Here is a 20,951-nt window from a genome sequence, read left to right as displayed (position 1 = left end):
AAGGAATTATAGTAAATATGATATTCATACTCATTTTTCATTGCTATATGTTTTACATTATTTTTGTTAAAGATATGGTGTTATCGTTGATTATTATATAGCTATATTTGATTTTCGGAAGTGCCGATAATAGATCGTGTTTGCGAAGCAAGGGAGGTAACTAAAAATATGCTTACCATTTATGAGATCGCCTATATATTTTAAAAGTTGTCAGATCAATTTTTACACGTTATTAGCTATGTTAAAGAGTACAGACTCATTGCAAGTCAAGTTTTTTTTCGAAGGGTGTCATAAGATGTACATCCGACCCATAATCAAAACGTATCAATTAGCAAAACCTGTGCATTCTGACACTAGCTGTCTAATCCGACAGAATTAGCCGGATCTCAATATTATGTTTGAAATATAATATGCCTCAATTAAAAAGTAATAATAATAAAAGGACATACAAAAGAAACCATTCTTTGATATCAAAAATGTATTGTATATTTCTTATAATTTCAACATGACAACAGCATACTTATTCACTAGGATCAACACTATTACTACTAATTCATGCATGCCGTGATTAAAAGTTTACAGCAAGTGGTATTTGAACGATCGATCAATATGTTTGATTAAACATGAATAGCAATTCGTTATTCGAAGCAAAACCTTTGAAGCATGAGCTGCCATAGTAGTGTATAAAGTGTCCTTTTTAAAATGAATTTGAATTAATATTTGTCCATTAACAAAATAATTTCGTTATTTTCAAGAATGGATTCAAAGGTAATTATAAAACGGTCATCTAGGCTAATAATCATGTGCTTTCTTCCCGTGTAAAACTGCAATATTTTGTCTATTGTTATTTTATTTATCATATTTTTACCCGTACATCAATACAGAGACATATATACAGATATACTGTATATATGTCTCTGATCAATAGAATCGATTATATTTTCATAGCAACAGTGATTTTTTAATCTTAACTTTATTTACAACAAAAAAAAGACTAGAAATTCGTACATTCTTAAATGGATGCATAAATTAAATGTTATAAATTGAGATGAAAATGAATTCTAGACGCAATAAAATTAATTTTCAATAAAAAAATATCACATACGTTGTAGAACTAGTAAAATATCTTCCATTATTATGTAAAAAAAAAAAATTTAACAGGTGTAAAAAAAAAATTACGAGAAAATGTTTCGGTGAAGTATTTGTTTAAAAAATAGGATATAATATCCTAACTTAAATTAATTCATTTAAAACTTGCACACATGTACATTTCTGATTTTCCCCCACAACTGGTATAAAAAAAAAATCTTGTTTCGCCGTAAAATTTGCATGGCTTTCGGAAAGGAGGTCAACAGGGTGACCCATTTTCGCCAGTATCATAATCGTTCGACAGCGCTGAAAGTCACATCAAATATCAAATTGATGATAAAAAATCCTTATTTTCACATAATCTCTATTATATCCTCGAGTTTGTCCAGCACGGAATAACATGATGGTCGTTTTTTCGGATCCTCTACGGTGCATTCCCGGGCGATAGGATCAACCTCGGGGATAAGAAAAGTCTCCGAAATCTTGTCCACAAGGTATCCGACGGCGTAGAGGTCCGAGGCTGGTGTTGAGTGATACCCGTGGCGTATCTCGGGGGCGTAGTTCTCAAACTGTTCCAGATAGGCCGGTCCATTGCAGAATCGATACCCCCTTCTGTACGAGGCTAGCCCAAGGTCAATAAACCTATAAATAAATTTAGTTTAATAAACATAATTTATTTGCCAAAAAGTGACAAGAGATTTGATTGGCCACAAGTTTTACATCATCATTATCGCCCATTCCACAAATATATACATAAGATTGAGAAAATGGCATAATAGAGAGACGAGTGATAGATATAATTATAACAAAAAACAAAAACAAAAACAAAAACAAAAAACAACAAAAAAAAAAAACCCCCAAAAAACCCACAAACAAACAAACAAAACAAACAAAAAAGAAAAGTTGTCAACAGTCTCACAAGTGTTATGGATTTCTTAATAAGTTACTTATCAAATCTACCGCCGGTCTTTATAAATTTTTTGCACAATTTCGAAAAATACCATTGCTGATTTGAGTATCCGGAATATCGGATAATGTTTCGGATTTTACCGATTGCTACCCTCTTGTTTACAAATAGGGTATATTTTTTTCAATAAATAAATAAAAAATATGAATTTTTCATAAGAGATATCGCGGACTTTTGAAAATATACATGTGTATCAAAGTTCGTGGTGTCAATTTTTCACAATATTCATTTTTTTTTCGTGAACATTGATTTATCTTTTACATTTTCACTTCAGAAAATAGAAATATAAACAGAAAACTCGTAACAGTGAATACACTGGACCATGCAATTTGATCTATAATGTTGTCGAGGCTGATTGCTGTTGTTTTTGTCAAAAAAAACCCAACAACAACAACAACAACAACACCGTTTTAGTAGCCATGATAAAAAAAACCCAGCGTACCTCATGTTAAAATGTAGTTTACCAGAAAGAAATCTTTTTCTATTCTTTTTTTTTATCTTTATTTTTATTTTTATTTTTTTTGTCCTAAATTTGCGACAGTTTTACCAAGATGTCAACCCTCATGTTTAAAATGTAGTTGACCGCAAAGAAATCTTTTTGTATTCTTTTTATTATTATATATATATATATACATGTATATATATTTTTTTTTTTTTTTTTTTTAGTTTTAGTTTTACCACGATGTCAACCATCGGCACTCAGAAGAAGATGGACACAGAACACGGAACAAATTTGTCAGAGAAAAGGGAAAAAAAAAATGAAAATAAATCTAAATAAATCTAATGCCGACATGGAGATGTCAAAATACCAGCTGAAATCCTTACCGGATGTTGCTCATGATGTCACTTGAGTTGTAATCCACCAGAATGTTGTCACTTTTGATGTCGTTCAACAACACTTGTTTTTCGTGAATCATGTTTAGACCCCAGAACAGCTGGTAGCAAACCGCTATCCACTTCCTCTTGGAAGATACTAGGGGTTTATTCTTCAGCAACATTCGTAGAGTGCATCCATGAGCGAAACACTCTTGGACGAGCGAAAGGTCGCTGGATATGAAAGGTGATTCCATTAAGCCGAGACAGAGAGGGACGAACTTTGTCGTCTGCAGATAAATAAGGAGTTTTGCCTCATGGTGAATGTCGTAAATTGTCGAGGAATCCATTTCAAATTCCTTCACACAGACATCAAATGGGTACTGCTCGTGTTTCGCCAAGTAAACACATCCGAAACTTCCACTGCCAAGAACCTCAGACCCATTCTTGTCTTTTTTTAATACTACGTCTTTTGGGGAGACCACAGGAATTCTGATGTCTCTCAATGTCTGGGGAATATCTCCGATAATGTTATATCCAAATTTACTAAAAGGGGAGGTAGCTGACAAATATTTCTCGTTGTGCTTATAGAAAGGCAACTCTGCATGGTATCTGAAAAATGTATAATGCACTGCGCATGACAAGCTGTTATTAAATGTCAATGTGAAAAAATAAAGTAAAATAAAATGCCCCATTCATTGATTGATATATAACTTATCATATGCAAAGCATTTTAGAAAACGACCGGTGTCATTGATGACGTCATTTCCGCTATGTAGTTTTGCATCAACTAAGTATTTTATATTTTATTCAAAATATCCTTCAAATTAAATATATCATACCTGACACCGCCTTCGCCGGTCGTCATTTTCTGGGCGTTACTTTGAACTGACTGCTGTAAAAAGTCGTGTCGTTTTCTTTCTGTGTCAATAACATTTGGCTGCACGTGCTGAAGATCTCCACTTCCACAATTTGGAGGGAAATCAAACATCTCGAATGGAATATCTTTCAGCTCCATCTTTATGGCCTGATTGAGTGAGGCACTGTCGATACATATGAAGGGTAAGAGTGAAGAAAATGTATCTTTGATATAAAATCATACTGCATTTTAATCCAAAGTAAATTTTCGCAAGTCATGCTATTTCTTCCGCGTCAGCGTCAATTTCTGAAGGAAAAAAACCCCCATAAACTAATAAGAAGTATTCATTTAATATACTTTCAACTTTAGAAAGCGGTAAACAAAATTACAATGCTTACTTTCTAATCTAGTATTTTATGATTTTCTGAAATATTGGCTTGGGCAGTGCGTGATGATGTCGTAATGACGCAATGTCGAAATGTTTTACTTCACTGAGTAATCGGTCAGGAATCAACAGGGATATTTGGGGTAGGTTAATAGGTTTACACAGGATGTTGGGATATTCAGATATGTCAGGATAGACAGGACGGAGGGATACTTAGAGATGTCAGAATAGACAGGGCGGAGGAATACTTAGAGATGTCAGAATAGACAGGGCGGAGGAATACTTAGAGATGTCAGAATAGACAGGGCGGAGGGATACTTAGAGATGTCAGGATAGACAGGACGAGGAATACTTAGAGATGTCAGAATAGACAGGGCGGAGGGATATTAAGAGATTCCAGAATAGACAGAACGGAGGGATACTTAGAGATGTCAGAATAGACAGGACGGAGGGATACTTAGAGATGTCAGAATAGACAGGACGGAGGAATACTTAGAGATGTCAGAATAGACAGGACGGAGGGATATTCAGAGGTGTCAGAATAGACAGGACGGAGGGATATTCAGAGGTGTCAGAATAGACAGGACGGAGGAATACTTAGAGATGTCAGAATAGACTGGACGGAGGGATATTAAGAGATTCCAGAATAGACAGAACGGAGGGATACTTAGAGATGTCAGAATAGACAGGACGGAGGGATACTTAGAGATGTCAGAATAGACAGGGCGGAGGAATACTTAGAGATGTCAGAATAGACTGGACGGAGGAAAACTTAGAGATGTCAGAATAGACTGGACGGAGGAAAACTTAGAGATGTCAGAATAGACAGGGCGGAAGGATATTAAGAGATTCCAGAATAGACAGAACGGAGAGATACTTAGAGATGTCAGGATAGACTGGACGGAGGAATACTTAGAGATGTCAGAATAGACAGGGCGGAAGGATATTCAGAGGTGTCAGAATAGACAGGGCGGAGGGATACTTAGAGGTGTCAGGATAGACAGGACGGAGGGATATTTAGAGGTATCAGAACAGAAAGGACGGAGGAATACTTAGAGATGTCAGAATAGACAGGACGGAGGGATACTTAGAGATGTCAGAATAGACAGGGCGGAAGGATATTCAGAGGTGTCAGAATAGACAGGACGGAGGGATACTTAGAAGTGTCAGGATAGACAGGACGGAGGGATACTTAGAGGTGTCAGGATAGACAGGACGGAGGAATACTTAGAGATGTCAGAATAGACAGGGCGGAAGGATATTTAGAGATGTCAGAATAGACAGGACGGAGGGATACTCAGAGATGTCAGAATAGACAGGGCGGAAGGATATTTAGAGATGTCAGAATAGACAGGACGGAGGAATACTTAGATATGTCAGAATAGACAGGGCGGAAGGATATTTAAAGGTGTCAGAACAGACAGGACGGCGGAATATTCAGAGGTGTCAGAATAGACAGGACGGAGGGGTACTTAGAGGTGTCAGGATAGACAGGACGGAGGAATACTTAGAGATGTCAGAATAAACAGGGCGGAAGGATATTTAGAGATGTCAGAATAGACAGGACGGAGGAATATTCAGAGGTGTCAGAATAGACAGGACGGAGGGATACTTAGAGGTGTCAGGATAGACAGGACGGAGGGATATTTAGAGGTGTCAGAACAGACAGGACGGAGTAATACTTAGAGATGTCAGAATAGACAGGACGGAGGGATACTTAGAGGTGTCAGAATAGACAGGACGGAGGAATACTTAGATATGTCAGAATAGACAGGGCGGAAGGATATTCAGAGGTGTCAGAATAGACAGGACGGAGGGATATTCAGAGATGTCAGGATAGACAGGACGGAGGGATATTCAGAGATGTCAGGATAGACAGGACGGAGGGATATTCAGAGGTGTCAGAATAGATAGGACGGAGGGATATTCAGAGATGTCAGAATAGACAGGACGGAGGAATACTTAGATATGTCAGAATAGGCAGGGTGGAAGGATATTCAGAGGTGTCAGAATAGACAGGACGGAGGAATACTTAGAGATGTCAGAATAGACAGGGCGGGGGGATATTCAGAGGTGTCAGAATAGACAGGACGGAGGAATACTTAGATATGTCAGAATAGGCAGGGTGGAAGGATATTCAGAGGTGTCAGAATAGACAGGACGGAGGAATACTTAGAGATGTCAGAATAGACAGGGCGGAAGGATATTCAGAGGTGTCAGAATAGACAGGGCGGAAGGATATTCAGAGGTGTCAGAATAGACAGGGCGGAGGGATACTTAGAGATGTCAGAATAGACAGGGCGGGGGGATACTTAGAGATGTCAGAATAGACAGGACGGAGGAAAACTTAGAGATGCCAGAATAGACAGGGCGGAGGGATACTTAGAGATGTCAGAATAGACAGGACGGGGGAATATTTAGAGGTCTCAGAATAGACAGGGCGGAGGGATATTCAGAGGTGTCAGAATAGACAGGGCGGAGGAATACTTAGAGATGTCAGAATAGACAGGACGGAGGAATATTCAGAGGTGTCAGAATAGACAGGACGGAGGAATACTTAGATATGTCAGAATAGACAGGGCGGAAGGATATTTAGAGGTGTCAGAACAGACAGGACGGCGGAATATTCAGAGGTGTCAGAATAGACAGGACGGAGGGGTACTTAGAGGTGTCAGGATAGACAGGACGGAGGAATACTTAGAGATGTCAGAATAGACAGGGCGGAAGGATATTTAGAGATGTCAGAATAGACAGGACGGAGGGATACTTAGAGGTGTCAGGATAGACAGGACGGAGGGATATTTAGAGGTGTCAGAACAGACAGGACGGAGTAATACTTAGAGATGTCAGAATAGACAGGACGGAGGGATACTTAGAGATGTCAGAATAGACAGGACGGAGGAATACTTAGATATGTCAGAATAGACAGGGCGGAAGGATATTCAGAGGTGTCAGAATAGACAGGACGGAGGGGTATTCAGAGATGTCAGGATAGACAGGACGGAGGGATATTCAGAGATGTCAGGATAGACAGGACGGAGGGATATTCAGAGGTGTCAGAATAGATAGGACGGAGGGATATTCAGAGATGTCAGAATAGACAGGACGGAGGAATACTTAGATATGTCAGAATAGACAGGGTGGAAGGATATTCAGAGGTGTCAGAATAGACAGGACGGAGGGGTATTCAGAGATGTCAGGATAGACAGGACGGAGGGATATTCAGAGATGTCAGGATAGACAGGACGGAGGGATATTCAGAGGTGTCAGAATAGATAGGACGGAGGGATATTCAGAGATGTCAGAATAGACAGGACGGAGGAATACTTAGATATGTCAGAATAGACAGGGTGGAAGGATATTCAGAGGTGTCAGAATAGACAGGACGGAGGAATACTTAGATATGTCAGAATAGACAGGGCGGAAGGATATTCAGAGATGTCAGAATAGACAGGACGGAGGAATACTTAGATATGTCAGAATAGACAGGGCGGAAGGATATTCAGAGGTGTCAGAATAGACAGGACGGAGGGATATTCAGAGATGTCAGGATAGACAGGACGGAGGGATATTCAGAGATGTCAGGATAGACAGGACGGAGGGATATTCAGATGTGTCAGAGTAGACAGGACGGAGGGATATTCAGAGATGTCAGAATAGACAGGACGGAGGAATACTTAGATATGTCAGAATAGACAGGGCGGAAGGATATTCAGAGGTGTCAGGATAGACAGGACGGAGGGGTACTTAGAGATGTCAGAATAGACAGGGCGGAAGGATATTCAGAGGTGTCAGAATAGACAGGACGGAGGAATACTTAGATATGTCAGAATAGACAGGGCGGAAGGATATTCAGAGGTGTCAGAATAGACAGGACGGAGGGATATTCAGAGATGTCAGGATAGACAGGACGGAAATATATTCAGAGATGTCAGGATAGACAGGACGGAGGGATATTCAGAGGTGTCAGAATAGACAGGACGGAGGGATATTCAGAGATGTCAGAATAGACAGGACGGAGGAATACTTAGATATGTCAGAATAGACAGGGTGGAAGGATATTCAGAGGTGTCAGAATAGACAGGACGGAGGAATACTTAGATATGTCAGAATAGACAGGGCGGAAGGATATTCAGAGATGTCAGAATAGACAGGACGGAGGAATACTTAGATATGTCAGAATAGACAGGGCGGAAGGATATTCAGAGGTGTCAGAATAGACAGGACGGAGGGATATTCAGAGATGTCAGGATAGACAGGACGGAGGGATATTCAGAGATGTCAGGATAGACAGGACGGAGGGATATTCAGAGGTGTCAGAATAGACAGGACGGAGGGATATTCAGAGATGTCAGAATAGACAGGACGGAGGAATACTTAGATATGTCAGAATAGACAGGGCGGAAGGATATTCAGAGGTGTCAGAATAGACAGGACGGAGGAATACTTAGATATGTCAGAATAGACAGGGCGGAAGGATATTCAGAGGTGTCAGGATAGACAGGACGGAGGGGTACTTAGAGATGTCAGAATAGACAGGGCGGAAGGATATTCAGAGGTGTCAGAATAGACAGGACGGAGGAATACTTAGATATGTCAGAATAGACAGGGCGGAAGGATATTCAGAGGTGTCAGAATAGACAGGACGGAGGGATATTCAGAGATGTCAGGATAGACAGGACGGAAATATATTCAGAGATGTCAGGATAGACAGGACGGAGGGATATACAGAGGTGTCAGAATAGACAGGACGGAGGGATATTCAGAGATGTCAGAATAGACAGGACGGAGGAATACTTAGATATGTCAGAATAGACAGGGTGGAAGGATATTCAGAGGTGTCAGAATAGACAGGACGGAGGAATACTTAGATATGTCAGAATAGACAGGGCGGAAGGATATTCAGAGATGTCAGAATAGACAGGACGGAGGAATACTTAGATATGTCAGAATAGACAGGGCGGAAGGATATTCAGAGGTGTCAGAATAGACAGGACGGAGGGATATTCAGAGATGTCAGGATAGACAGGACGGAGGGATATTCAGAAATGTCAGGATAGACAGGACGGAGGGATATTCAGAGGTGTCAGAGTAGACAGGACGGAGGGATATTCAGAGATGTCAGAATAGACAGGACGGAGGAATACTTAGATATGTCAGAATAGACAGGGCGGAAGGATATTCAGAGGTGTCAGGATAGACAGGACGGAGGGGTACTTAGAGATGTCAGAATAGACAGGGCGGAAGGATATTCAGAGGTGTCAGAATAGACAGGACGGAGGAATACTTAGATATGTCAGAATAGACAGGGCGGAAGGATATTCAGAGGTGTCAGAATAGACAGGACGGAGGGATATTCAGAGATGTCAGGATAGACAGGACGGAAATATATTCAGAGATGTCAGGATAGACAGGACGGAGGGATATACAGAGGTGTCAGAATAGACAGGACGGAGGGATATTCAGAGATGTCAGAATAGACAGGACGGAGGAATACTTAGATATGTCAGAATAGACAGGGTGGAAGGATATTCAGAGGTGTCAGAATAGACAGGACGGAGGAATACTTAGATATGTCAGAATAGACAGGGCGGAAGGATATTCAGAGATGTCAGAATAGACAGGACGGAGGAATACTTAGATATGTCAGAATAGACAGGGCGGAAGGATATTCAGAGGTGTCAGAATAGACAGGACGGAGGGATATTCAGAGATGTCAGGATAGACAGGACGGAGGGATATTCAGAGATGTCAGGATAGACAGGACGGAGGGATATTCAGAGGTGTCAGAATAGACAGGACGGAGGGATATTCAGAGATGTCAGAATAGACAGGACGGAGGAATACTTAGATATGTCAGAATAGACAGGGCGGAAGGATATTCAGAGGTGTCAGAATAGACAGGACGGAGGAATACTTAGATATGTCAGAATAGACAGGACGGAGGGATATTCAGAGATGTCAGGATAGACAGGACGGAGGGATATTCAGAGGTGTCAGAATAGACAGGACGGAGGGATATTCAGAGATGTCAGAATAGACAGGACGGAGGAATACTTAGATATGTCAGAATAGACAGGGCGGAAGGATATTCAAAGGTGTCAGAATAGACAGGACGGCGGGATATTCAGAGATGTCAGAATAGACAGGACGGCGGGATATTCAGAGGTGTCAGAATAGACAGGACGGAGGGATATTCAGAGATGTCAGGATAGACAGGATGACGAAAAGTGTTTTGTATGTTGATATCGACACAGTAATCTTACATGAGGATGTATACCTTGTAAGGTTTGTATTGCTTTTCAGCACACATCTCACAATATCCAGGAATAGGTTAGAATCCCTCTTGTTGAGCTTCCTGGTAACGCCGTTAATTTTAATGGAGATGGGATTGTCCTCTTGTCCATTCAGTCTAGACGGTGATAAAACTACCTAATAACATACAAACAAAAGTTACTCTGAATGTTGATTAATTTCTGATCACTTAGTGAATCTTTATTTGAATATTGAAATGGCTTGCTGTGGTATTGATCATTACGGCTATAAATATCATAGAATGACATTTAATTGCTTATATTTACATTACTTGTTCTTCATCATTTCAGTCGTAATGGTGGTTTACAAAGTTTACGTGTATATATATATATATATATTTTTAAATTCGATAATATTCAGAAAGAATGTTATTTGTTTAAGCGATATTGTGTTGTCAAAAGCAAAACTTTGTTTTGGCATATAGTCCATGTATTAAGAACTGTAAAAATAAAAATGTGATTTTTATTTAGAGAATGGTATATTTATAAATGTGTTAGACACTACATCTAAGGAGATTCAATATGAATATCCACCTGAACTGTGACATGTTGCTGCCTCTGGCTAGAACGTGAAGTACAGCAGTCACTATGGTCAGTAGGGGTCACCTGTACCCCTGAGTCCATCGGTGATGTACATGTACCGGACTCATAGGTCATTGGCTTGGCCTGAACACCGCAGTCCGCGGTTCCTGGTTTTGCCAGCGACGCCACGGTTTGGGTTCTAAGACCACGCCAGTCTGTCTGTGAATGAGATTCCGACACTTGTGTCTTTACCTGTGTTCCACTGGAGGACAATGTCGGTCTCATCTAAAACAAAAACACCAAGAAAATACCGACATGGTAACTAAACTATCAACATATTTTCTACACGTTTTTACATGGAGACTCGAAAACAAGTACGAGGAGAAACACAGACAGGGTGTTTAAGAAGGACAAGAATCTTCTACTTTGTCGACACAATCGTCATGCATGTAAAATTTTAGGTGAAATCCCGGTAATGTAACGTCCTCAAAACTCGAACCAGGGAAGTGTGAAAGCGGAACAACGGGTATTATATTACTGTTCATCTACATCTCTAATTTTTATCGTGAACGGAAAGAAATTGTTTCGCGATAAGTATGACAAAATCAACCACAAAAACTCTCATCGTCATGTATCTTCTCCCACCAGGGACGTGATAGCTCAATCAGTTAGAGATGTTGGTCATATAATCTCAAGTGAGGGTCTGTGGTGAGTGGTTTTGACGCTCCCTACCCGTGTCGGTTTATGTTTGGCAGGGAAACTGCTCGGTCTGTGCTGTCATTGTTATGAGCAAGACACTTTATCCTAATTGCTCTGGCTGGCATGGGACGGGCCTCCCGTATGTTGTTTTGTGAGGTAGTTCCATTTGATATGGGAAAGATACTTTCAAGATTTAAAAAAAAACAAAAAAACATACCTTGTTATAAATTTGTTTCTGTATCAATTCAGGCATTTTCTCTGGAACTTTCCCAACTCCCAGTGCTGTGAGGCAGTCTTCTTCCTGGACTCTTTGTAGTAATTCCTGATTGAGCGCATCTTCGGGTTTAGCAATGCATTTCCATTGGACGATGTCAGACTCAATTTCATTTTCTACAGGCAGACACACGTTGAAGAGACCATCTTCACATCCCACAAACAGCTCGAAGCCATCGTCGTCACATGGTAAATATGATGAGAGGACATCATCAATAAAATTATATGTTGGAGGCTGAAAGCGATGGAAAGGTTCACAATTTCTTAATGGAGTCAAAATCTTAATGAAATACGTGTAGATATATCAACGGCGTTTTCATAAATTTTATGTAAAAGTTAAAAGCTGTTCATTTAAAATCCCACAATATTATGGTCAGCTTTTTCTCATAAGAGAATTTTATGTAAGTTAATTATCACTGTATATCTGCTAAAACACGTTCGTTTTATACAATAACAACATCTTAACTGTTAAGATCTAGTCAAGTTATGGCCGGGTATGTTACAAAAGAAAAGGTAAAGATAAAATTGTCATTTTTACCTTGAAAGTCAATATTTTTTTGGAAAATCGAAATCGCTATTTCATTTTGAAATAGATCTAGTACTGAGGTAGTTGACTAGTTAAGCCGAAGGGTTCTGATGTGAATATCGCCTTTAAAGCTGCCTTGTGTATATCTATGTAGTAAGATCGTCAGAAAATTCGAACTGTCTAGCCTACTAGTGTATCACAATAAGCTCGCATTCATGACAACTTATCTGGTTTGTTACCGATGTTTGCGGTCTCACCTTGTTCACTTTTGATGTTACAGAAGTTATTGAATGTAGGAACCCATTCATCTGGGTATCGCCACATTCAAATTCTTCTTTCCACATCAAATCCATTTGCTTAAGCCTGTTAGTGTTACCACATCCGACATCTTGTCATCTCCGGTCTTATTGACTATCAAGTTGTCATGGTGTAATTTGTATCTAAGCGCTTCTGAAACTACAATCAGAAGCAATAACGCGCTTGATTTTAATAGCGAAATGTAATCACTGTCAAACGTTCATAAGATAATGATTGTTATCTTGGTTACCAAATGCTGTGCAGAGCATAGTTAGCTTGGTCGACAAATGTTCGAATGATGATGTTGATAAATATTTGATAATCATATATTTCAGTTAAGCTTGGAGTGGTGTAATGTGCTATTATCATATCCTAATTTTCAGATTAAAAAATGAATTTAAATTTATTTATCATGCATAATTTAAGAGTTCTGTACTGCAGTAGGATAGACTACAGTGCTGTGATCCTAGTACTGAAACGCTAACAAGAAGCAAATATTGCACGATTTATATCATCCGCTGTAACTGGAAACTTGCATATATATGTTCAATTAAATAAAAAAATACATAATTACGTGGTCATATTCAAAAATAAGTTTTATGCGTCTCTGTGGGCGGTATATAAAACCATATTTCGACTTATTTTACAACGACAAGAAGATGAAATCGGTTCTTTAGAGTTATCGTTCTTAAGGGAGTTCTCCTGTCATAGAGGCGGGAAATCCAAACCAAGATGATGGCAAGTCAGTCGTGTGTCAAACAAAACTTCAAAGTTCCCGTAGGTCATATTGTTATTTGTGGGAAATGGCGAGGCTCTGATCTTGCTTCTGTTCTTCAAGGTAAATAGCAACTCAGCACTCGAGAAACAAAAAACGACTCCAGTTTGGGATGGCGCCTTATTAACGGCCCCCAAAAGCCCTGCTCCGTGCTCGGGGCGAAAGCCTCGTTTTTAGCAACTTAAGAATCTTCCCCTCGAGTTGAGTTTACCCTGTCTCACCCCAAGGAGGTGAAAGATTCTGTTAGTATCGATGAATAGCAAAATGTTTACAGTTTGGTAGAAATTGGACTGGACCAACAGCTAGATGTACTAAACACTCTAATAAAAGGCTTTATTTATTTTAAATTTCTTAGGAAGCGTACAAGTTTTATATGAAGACGATCTAGGATTGATTGACTTCTACCCAACGGGTAATCAGGGTGTGGTATATCTTCCCGAGGCTGATCTCATTACAAGTGGAACATACAAGAGAAAATTAGCCAAGCTGAGAAAGGTCTGTCGACGTACGCGTCCTTCTACAGTAAATTAAATAGTTGGCATCATTTCATATTTGTAAAGAAAAAATACTTCGACAGTTTTACGATCTTCTACAGTGCGTGCTGTCAAATCTCATTATCTCAAAGTAAGTAAGGCCATGAAATAAACGAGATATCCCAAGAGAAAATAAAGTACATTTTATATAGAATTTTTTTTTTGTAGAAACTGAATTTTTACTTTAAGATCAGCATAGTCTTTGAGAATTTATTTTGTGCAGAAATCTATTGATATATATATACATTGTATACGTAATTTTTTGTGATCTTACTTGGGAAATACATGGATCAGAGACTATATATGTATGATATACAAGTCTCTGCATGGATGTAGCAAGAAAAATTTATCTCCTTTGAATATAACAACTGTACACATTGTATTTAGATTACCAGGGTTATAGCATGTCAGCAAGCCATTGTTAGATAGTATATAATGCAATATGACATACGACAGGTGTGTATTGTTCTACCCTGTGCTACTTTTGTTATATTTATCAAATACAAAATTCATTATATCAGTTTTGTCTCCCTGACAGGCCAACAAAGTCTGTGTTCTAGTGATGGCTGAGAGAACTGCTACCAGTCAACAATACTATTCTCCTCTGCAAAACTTCTGTATGCTAGAGCTCGGCTTCTCGCTACTGCCAGTTCCAAGTCAGAGAGAGGCTGCTGGTCTGCTGATACAAATGGTGAGTCTAGTTCCTCTTTCCGGTCCGAGAACGAGGCTAAAACAAATTCATAAACAATATAATCCTGTAGACATTCCTTTTCCAGTCTTGTCAAGTTTCACATTTTTGCCTCCTGCCTCTACATACGGTTTAGTTGTTTGGGTTATATTGCTAAATAGCTGAAAAAATGAAGTACTTACACCCCAAGGTCCATTACAGCATTCTATAAAGTCTGTTAACTCTAAATAATTGTGAATCCTGTATTACTGAAAATACCTTGGTATTATATTTATCTTGAAAAATGCTGATGTTCACATTGAGTTTGGTTCACAGAATTGTCTTGAAGTATTCTACTGATTAAATGCTTAAAGAATTCAGTTTGATAATACAAAATTGATGAAATGTACAAAGTTAAAGCCTTTCTATGTTTTTGTTTATAAATGGGAAAGTTTATCAAGTTCAGCTTTATAATCCCCTTTGGATTAATCTTCATTTGATTTCCACCAAATCTGTTCAGATATGTCAACAATCGATAAGTAAGATATGTAACAGACATCTGGAAATTGAAGATGAACCAACCCTGCACGAACTGACTTATGTCCCGATGATAAACAGAAAAGCGTTTATTTATCAAATGCTGAAAAATTTTACTACCAATCTATGATGGCTTTTCAAGTTTTAAACTATTATAACTTTAATTTTTTGTCTAACAGACTCATGTTGACTCATAGATGATGTGATTTTATCCAATCCTTTTCTTAATTAGCCTTCACCGCAGCAATGGGTACGTCTGATCCACTTTGGGCAACTGATAAGTGCGTAAATCGTCAGTTTGCGCAAGCGTGGTGACATTTTAAGCAGCTCATTTAAATACAGAAAGTTGAGCACCACATGGGAGATTCCCCTTTAATTTATCAGTGGGTAGTTTCCCGGATTTAATCACATCATAATTTTTTTAATTTTGTCAAAATTTTTATGTTCCGAAAACATTGAGACTTTAATAGATTTTGATCGAATTTACAGTCTGATCACAGGGACATGTTACAATAGTAATGTACATTGTATGTTTATATCGACCCCCATATATTTTATACATACATTACTATTGTAACGTGTCCCTGTGGTCTGATCATAATTGATAATGAAATACTTTAAAACTTGAATGAAATAAAATAAAGTTTTCATCAGAAAAAAAAAATAGAAAAATGAAATGACGATGTGAAATTCTATATTTTCCTCCTCTCTATATATTTCTTAATTTTTCTGAGTAAAAATTGATAACCTATCTTTTTCTCACATTTTCTTTGTCCTACAGTTCATCACTAGGTATTCAATAATTTGATGTAATATTTGAACATAACTCTTGTTACTTTCACTGAACAGGATCTTCGTGTTTTCAGCTCTTTGTTATAATGATTTAAAAATATTTATCATTCTGTTGAGCTATATTGACATGTTTACTCCTAACCTCAAAATTATTTGCCTACAATATGTCAGAAAAACCAGGGATATAAATTCCATGAATTTGCTCTTTATAATGATTGTAGGTACATTGTGAAGGGAAGTCTCCAGAGTTGAACCCTTTCGGTAAGAAGAAGAAAGCCGTCCATCTTGACCCTGCCATCCTCACAACTCTACAGTGTGTTCCCAAGCTTGGAGAAGTCAAGGATAAACTTCTGCTTCAGACATTCAAAAGTAAGTCTGGAGCAAAACATCACATAGAAGTTTCCATTTCATATGAAATTTTGATCCCCCACAAAACTATGTTTCCAGAAAATCAGGCTCTGCCCATCTTTGACGAGTTTTTCTTGGCTATCATGTGAAAACCGTTCAGCCTGATCTTTCAGAGACCGAAATGCAGGTTCGATTCATGTAAAGATTGTTTTTTCCATTTTGCATAAATCATCTGGAAACCATAATCTCTTTCCACTGTATTAAAGCTAGACAAGTTGGAGTTGAAATGAATAATATATGATTATGCAAATTTCTTTGTAAACAAAGAATGAAAAAAAATTGGAAAGAACTTTTACCCAAGATCATTTTTCAGTGTTTATGATATGATTTGTCACCTGTCTGGGAAATTCCTTTTAGACACATTCCTTTTGCTTTTACAGACATCCAGAGCATTTCTGTAGCTTCTGTTGAGGTAAGTATGGTAAATCATGTCTAGCTCAAAAACTGAGAGACTGTAGATCTTAATTGTTTTATTTTATTACTTATTTTAGATGTCTATGTATATATGCGATAATAAACCTGTTTGTGCCTCAAGGGGCCGCGATGGCCAAGTGGTCAAGGTGTCCCGACATTTTATCACTAGCCCTCCACCTCTGGGTTGCGAGTTCAAAACCTAATTGGGGCAGTTGCCAGGTACTGACCGTAGGCCGGTGGTTTTTCTCCAGGTACTCCGGCTTTCCTCCACCTACAACACCTAGTACGTCCTTAAATGACCCTGGCTGTTAATAGGACGTTAAACAAAAACAAACAAACAAGTGTCTCAATCATATAATGCGTGAATTTAGGACAACGTTTAAAAACTGTTTTACAATTTTGTAAAGATGTCTGTTACTGAGAAACATTTCCTTTTTCTTCGTTAGGAATTGGCTGCTGTTATAGGAAAGGCAAGTGCTTCGCAAGTGAAGATGTTTTTCTCGGAGAGCGTTACATGAAATTCACCACAAACGGAAACTGAAGAATCCTATATACCAGGGGTATACAGAAATGTGTTATTCTCTGGGTCCACACCTGTCTGGTGTTTCTTGAGCTCCCAAGCATAGGCTGACTGTTTGTTGGTGCTAGTTTAATGACTGTTAAAGTCCTTTTACAACAGCTTCCATTTTATATGAGATTTAAGAATACACAGTATGATTTTTGTGTATAAGTCTTAGAAAAGCTAAAATGAAAATTCTGTGACAAAACAACACAAATACTCCTCATTTTCTGGAAATATTTTTATTTTGTTTTATTAACTTGTTTTTTGTTACAAATTGACATTAAATAGCTTATTGATGTCTTTGATAATCAAGATTCTCAATTATTCTATTCATAGAATGAAAAGCGGAGAAAAAAAAAAAAAATTGTAGGCACAGACACTCGTCAACAACAATAAAATTTGAGTGCCTTAAATCTGTCTTGCTCAATTCACATAAGTTTTATACCTGAGCTTGAGCATAGTAATAAATAACAAGTACAGTCAAACCTGATCTTATGACCACCGGTGTTAAAGGACCACCTGTGTTGAATGACCACCTTTGTAAAGGAATAGCTGTGTTAAATGACCATCTAATTCAAGAGGCCACCTGAGAAAAGAGTAAACTGGTGTTTAATAGGCTGTCTGTGTTAATTTAAGGGGCCACTTGTGTTAAGAGACTGTATTTGAATATTATTTCAATATGTGTGTAAAGGTAGGCCACTTATGTTAAAGGACCATCCTGTGTAAAGGGTCATCTATGGTAAAGGGGCCACCTATTCGAAATGACCTGTCTCAAGGGGCCATCTATGTAAAAGGACGATCTATGTCAAGTGGCAAGCTGTATTAAAGGACCTCTGTGTAAAGGGGCCATCTGTGTAAGGACATTTGTGTAAAGGGGCCGCCTATGTTAAATGACCTGTCTAAAGGGGCCACCTGTGTTAAAGGACCTCTGTGTAAAGGGGCCACCTATGTTAAAGGACCATCCTATGTAAATAGGTAATCTATGTTAAGAGGTTATCTATATTAAAACATTGACATTGTCAAGAGAACTCCTGTTAGGCTACCTGTCATAACTGTGTCGGAGATCTTTGAAATTTAACCTGTAGTAAGAGACAACCTGTGTAACGAGGCCACTATATGGTCTTCTTGAGGGTGGTCACCCGAGTCGGGATTGAACTGTACCACACCCACTCTCTCTCCCTAACAGACATTCATTCACCTCTCTATAGTGCTCAATGACAACAAAACATGGACCCTGATAAAAGTCCCACGATAGCAAACTTTCGAATGATTCTACTGGTGTGATATCTGAAAAACATATATACATACAACTTCATTTTAATTTGGCAAAACCAGGTCTAGCTAGATAGCTACAGACATTTCAAACATCTGGAAAGGTTGGGATATTCCAACATTGATATCTAGAATATTCTCGAGCATCTTGGTGTAAACAGGGACATTTAAATTAGCGAGTTTGGGATGATCCTAACATGAATATCTAGAATATTTTAAAATATCTTCAATCTTTACAAGCATCCAAGACTTAGGGACATTCTGCCAAGAAAATGCACCTCGGATATTGTACGGTATTTTACTATACATACTGATGGATATCTATTTGATTACAACTACACAAAGTACCTACGGTATAGTCTGGGGGTACAATGTATATATATCTAGGGCAAATATAATATTACTGGAATTCTAGGTGCATTCCAGACTAAGATTTCTAACAATATTCCAGAATATCTAGATATCTGTTGTGAGAGCATATCTAGATATATGTAGCTGTGATAGCATATCTAGATATCTAGCTTTGAGAGCATATCTAGATTTATGTAACTGTGATAGCATATCTTAATATCTGTAGCTGTGAGAGCATATATCTTGATATCTGTAGCTGTGTGAGCATATCTTGATATCTGTAGCTGTGATATATCTAGATATCTGGAAGTATCCTAGACTAAAAAAAATATCAGGAGACATTCTGCTAGCATTATTTTAATACCTACAACTATTGAAACACATCTAGATCAGTCACATATACCTTACCGTACAACCTTTTTCTACGCTGACAAGGTAATACATTTAGTTTTTTTTTTTTTTTTTTTTAATTTTATACGAGGGCTTTCTTGGGCTCTGCCTCTGCCCCTATTTCTTTTCGTATGCAAGCCATACAAAATAACACATTCTTAAATGAAATTTAAATAAAGTATGGTGTATATGTACAATATAACTAGGTAGACAACTTTGCCAACCTTTACAATTTTATGCAGTTACCTCCCTTGGCAAGGCTGTTGTCTAAAGGGTATTATGGGTAATCCAGTTACCATATATAGGGATTCCTCATATGAAAAAAAAATCATCTAAATGGTTACGATCTTTATGATACAAATTAACTACACTATGATCAAAACCTGACAGGATAAAACACAAACTAATGGTAAACTTTCACCCTGTCAAAGAATTCATAATTACCTGCAAAATAATTATTCATCCAATGTTAATTTTGTCCTTCACATGAAATTTCTTAATATAAATATGTATACAGTATGACGTTAAAAAATATTTACTGTCATGAAAAAGTTTGTGGTATACAGCAATACAATGTAAATAGAAACACGAAAAATGAGAATTTCTGTTTTAGAAATTTTCTTCTCTTTGTCAAAATGAGAATTTCTAACGCATTTTTGCTTTTTATGAAGCTAATGAACATGGAAATACTACTGGGACCAAAAAATGGAATTATGAAATCCGGTTTGATGGGTTTATTTAGGATATAGAAATGTGTTAAACACTACAACAGTTTTAAAATTGTCACAAAACACTATTTAATATGTCACTACTCACTTGGTGTGTTAAACATGAAGTACGACTGAACTCTCTAAAATTATCAACCTCACTTCGCACAGAATTTTGTGCAATGACATTTAGTCAAAGTGTGCACAGTTCAAAGCCAAATAAAATCATCTCTGAACTTTTTGTCTTGTGTGTTGTATCCATAATCAATTTGAATGCCACATTATTCAAGAATTTCATTATTTTCGATTAAAATTCAATAGCACTTTATTCTGACCTTACAAGGAAATTTCGTAAAACAACTTTGTGAAAAGACCTAAGAAATGTATTTTAAAAAAATTTTTTTTAATATCTTTTACCAATAAATGATAATTATCTACTAAACTACAAATACTAGAAAATATAATATTACACTAATACCTGGTAATAGGAAATGGAAATGTTCAAGGTCAAAGATCAATTTATTAATATGAAAGATGTAGAATTGACATTTTTATAATGATTGAACTTGCTGGAACAGATATTCAAATTTTAGATTGTAGAATTTTTTTTTTTTTTTTTTTTTTTTAAATCTATTTAAGGTCATGCAACAACGCTTGTCATTTTGTTCGATAAACAACAAGTTAAAGTGTCATGTATAAGGGAAATTGACAACTTGCTGTGTAACTTGCCGATCAAATGTAGCAATAAGCCAAGTAGTCATTTAATAATACTACCTCTTTGACACAATAATTACGATCG

At 37.7% G+C, this 20,951-nt stretch overlaps 2 protein-coding genes across 2 annotated transcripts; one reads left to right on the top strand and one right to left on the bottom strand.

Annotated features, from left to right (window-relative positions):
- Positions 1-497: 497 nt before the first annotated feature.
- LOC117338063 lies at positions 498-12,922 on the bottom strand. Its single transcript, XM_033899249.1, has 7 exons — positions 12,705-12,922; positions 11,866-12,156; positions 10,962-11,234; positions 10,394-10,545; positions 3,712-3,912; positions 2,882-3,481; positions 498-1,731 (listed from the first exon to the last, which is right to left on the bottom strand). The coding sequence occupies exons 1-7, from the start codon at positions 12,798-12,800 to the stop codon at positions 1,443-1,445; spliced, it is 1,902 nt and encodes a 633-aa protein (XP_033755140.1). The 5' UTR covers positions 12,801-12,922; the 3' UTR covers positions 498-1,442.
- Positions 12,923-13,465: 543 nt separating this feature from the next.
- LOC117338072 (Fanconi anemia core complex-associated protein 24-like) lies at positions 13,466-20,541 on the top strand. Its single transcript, XM_033899261.1, has 6 exons — positions 13,466-13,582; positions 13,875-14,014; positions 14,591-14,743; positions 16,270-16,417; positions 16,837-16,868; positions 17,317-20,541. The coding sequence occupies exons 1-6, from the start codon at positions 13,477-13,479 to the stop codon at positions 17,386-17,388; spliced, it is 651 nt and encodes a 216-aa protein (XP_033755152.1). The 5' UTR covers positions 13,466-13,476; the 3' UTR covers positions 17,389-20,541.
- Positions 20,542-20,951: the final 410 nt, after the last annotated feature.

Source organism: Pecten maximus, chromosome 1 (assembly GCF_902652985.1).
Source record: "Pecten maximus chromosome 1, xPecMax1.1, whole genome shotgun sequence".
Classification (NCBI taxonomy): domain Eukaryota; kingdom Metazoa; phylum Mollusca; class Bivalvia; order Pectinida; family Pectinidae; genus Pecten; species Pecten maximus.
The sequence above is the reverse complement of the archived record's forward strand: the minus strand, read 5'-3'. Positions and strand labels throughout refer to the sequence as shown.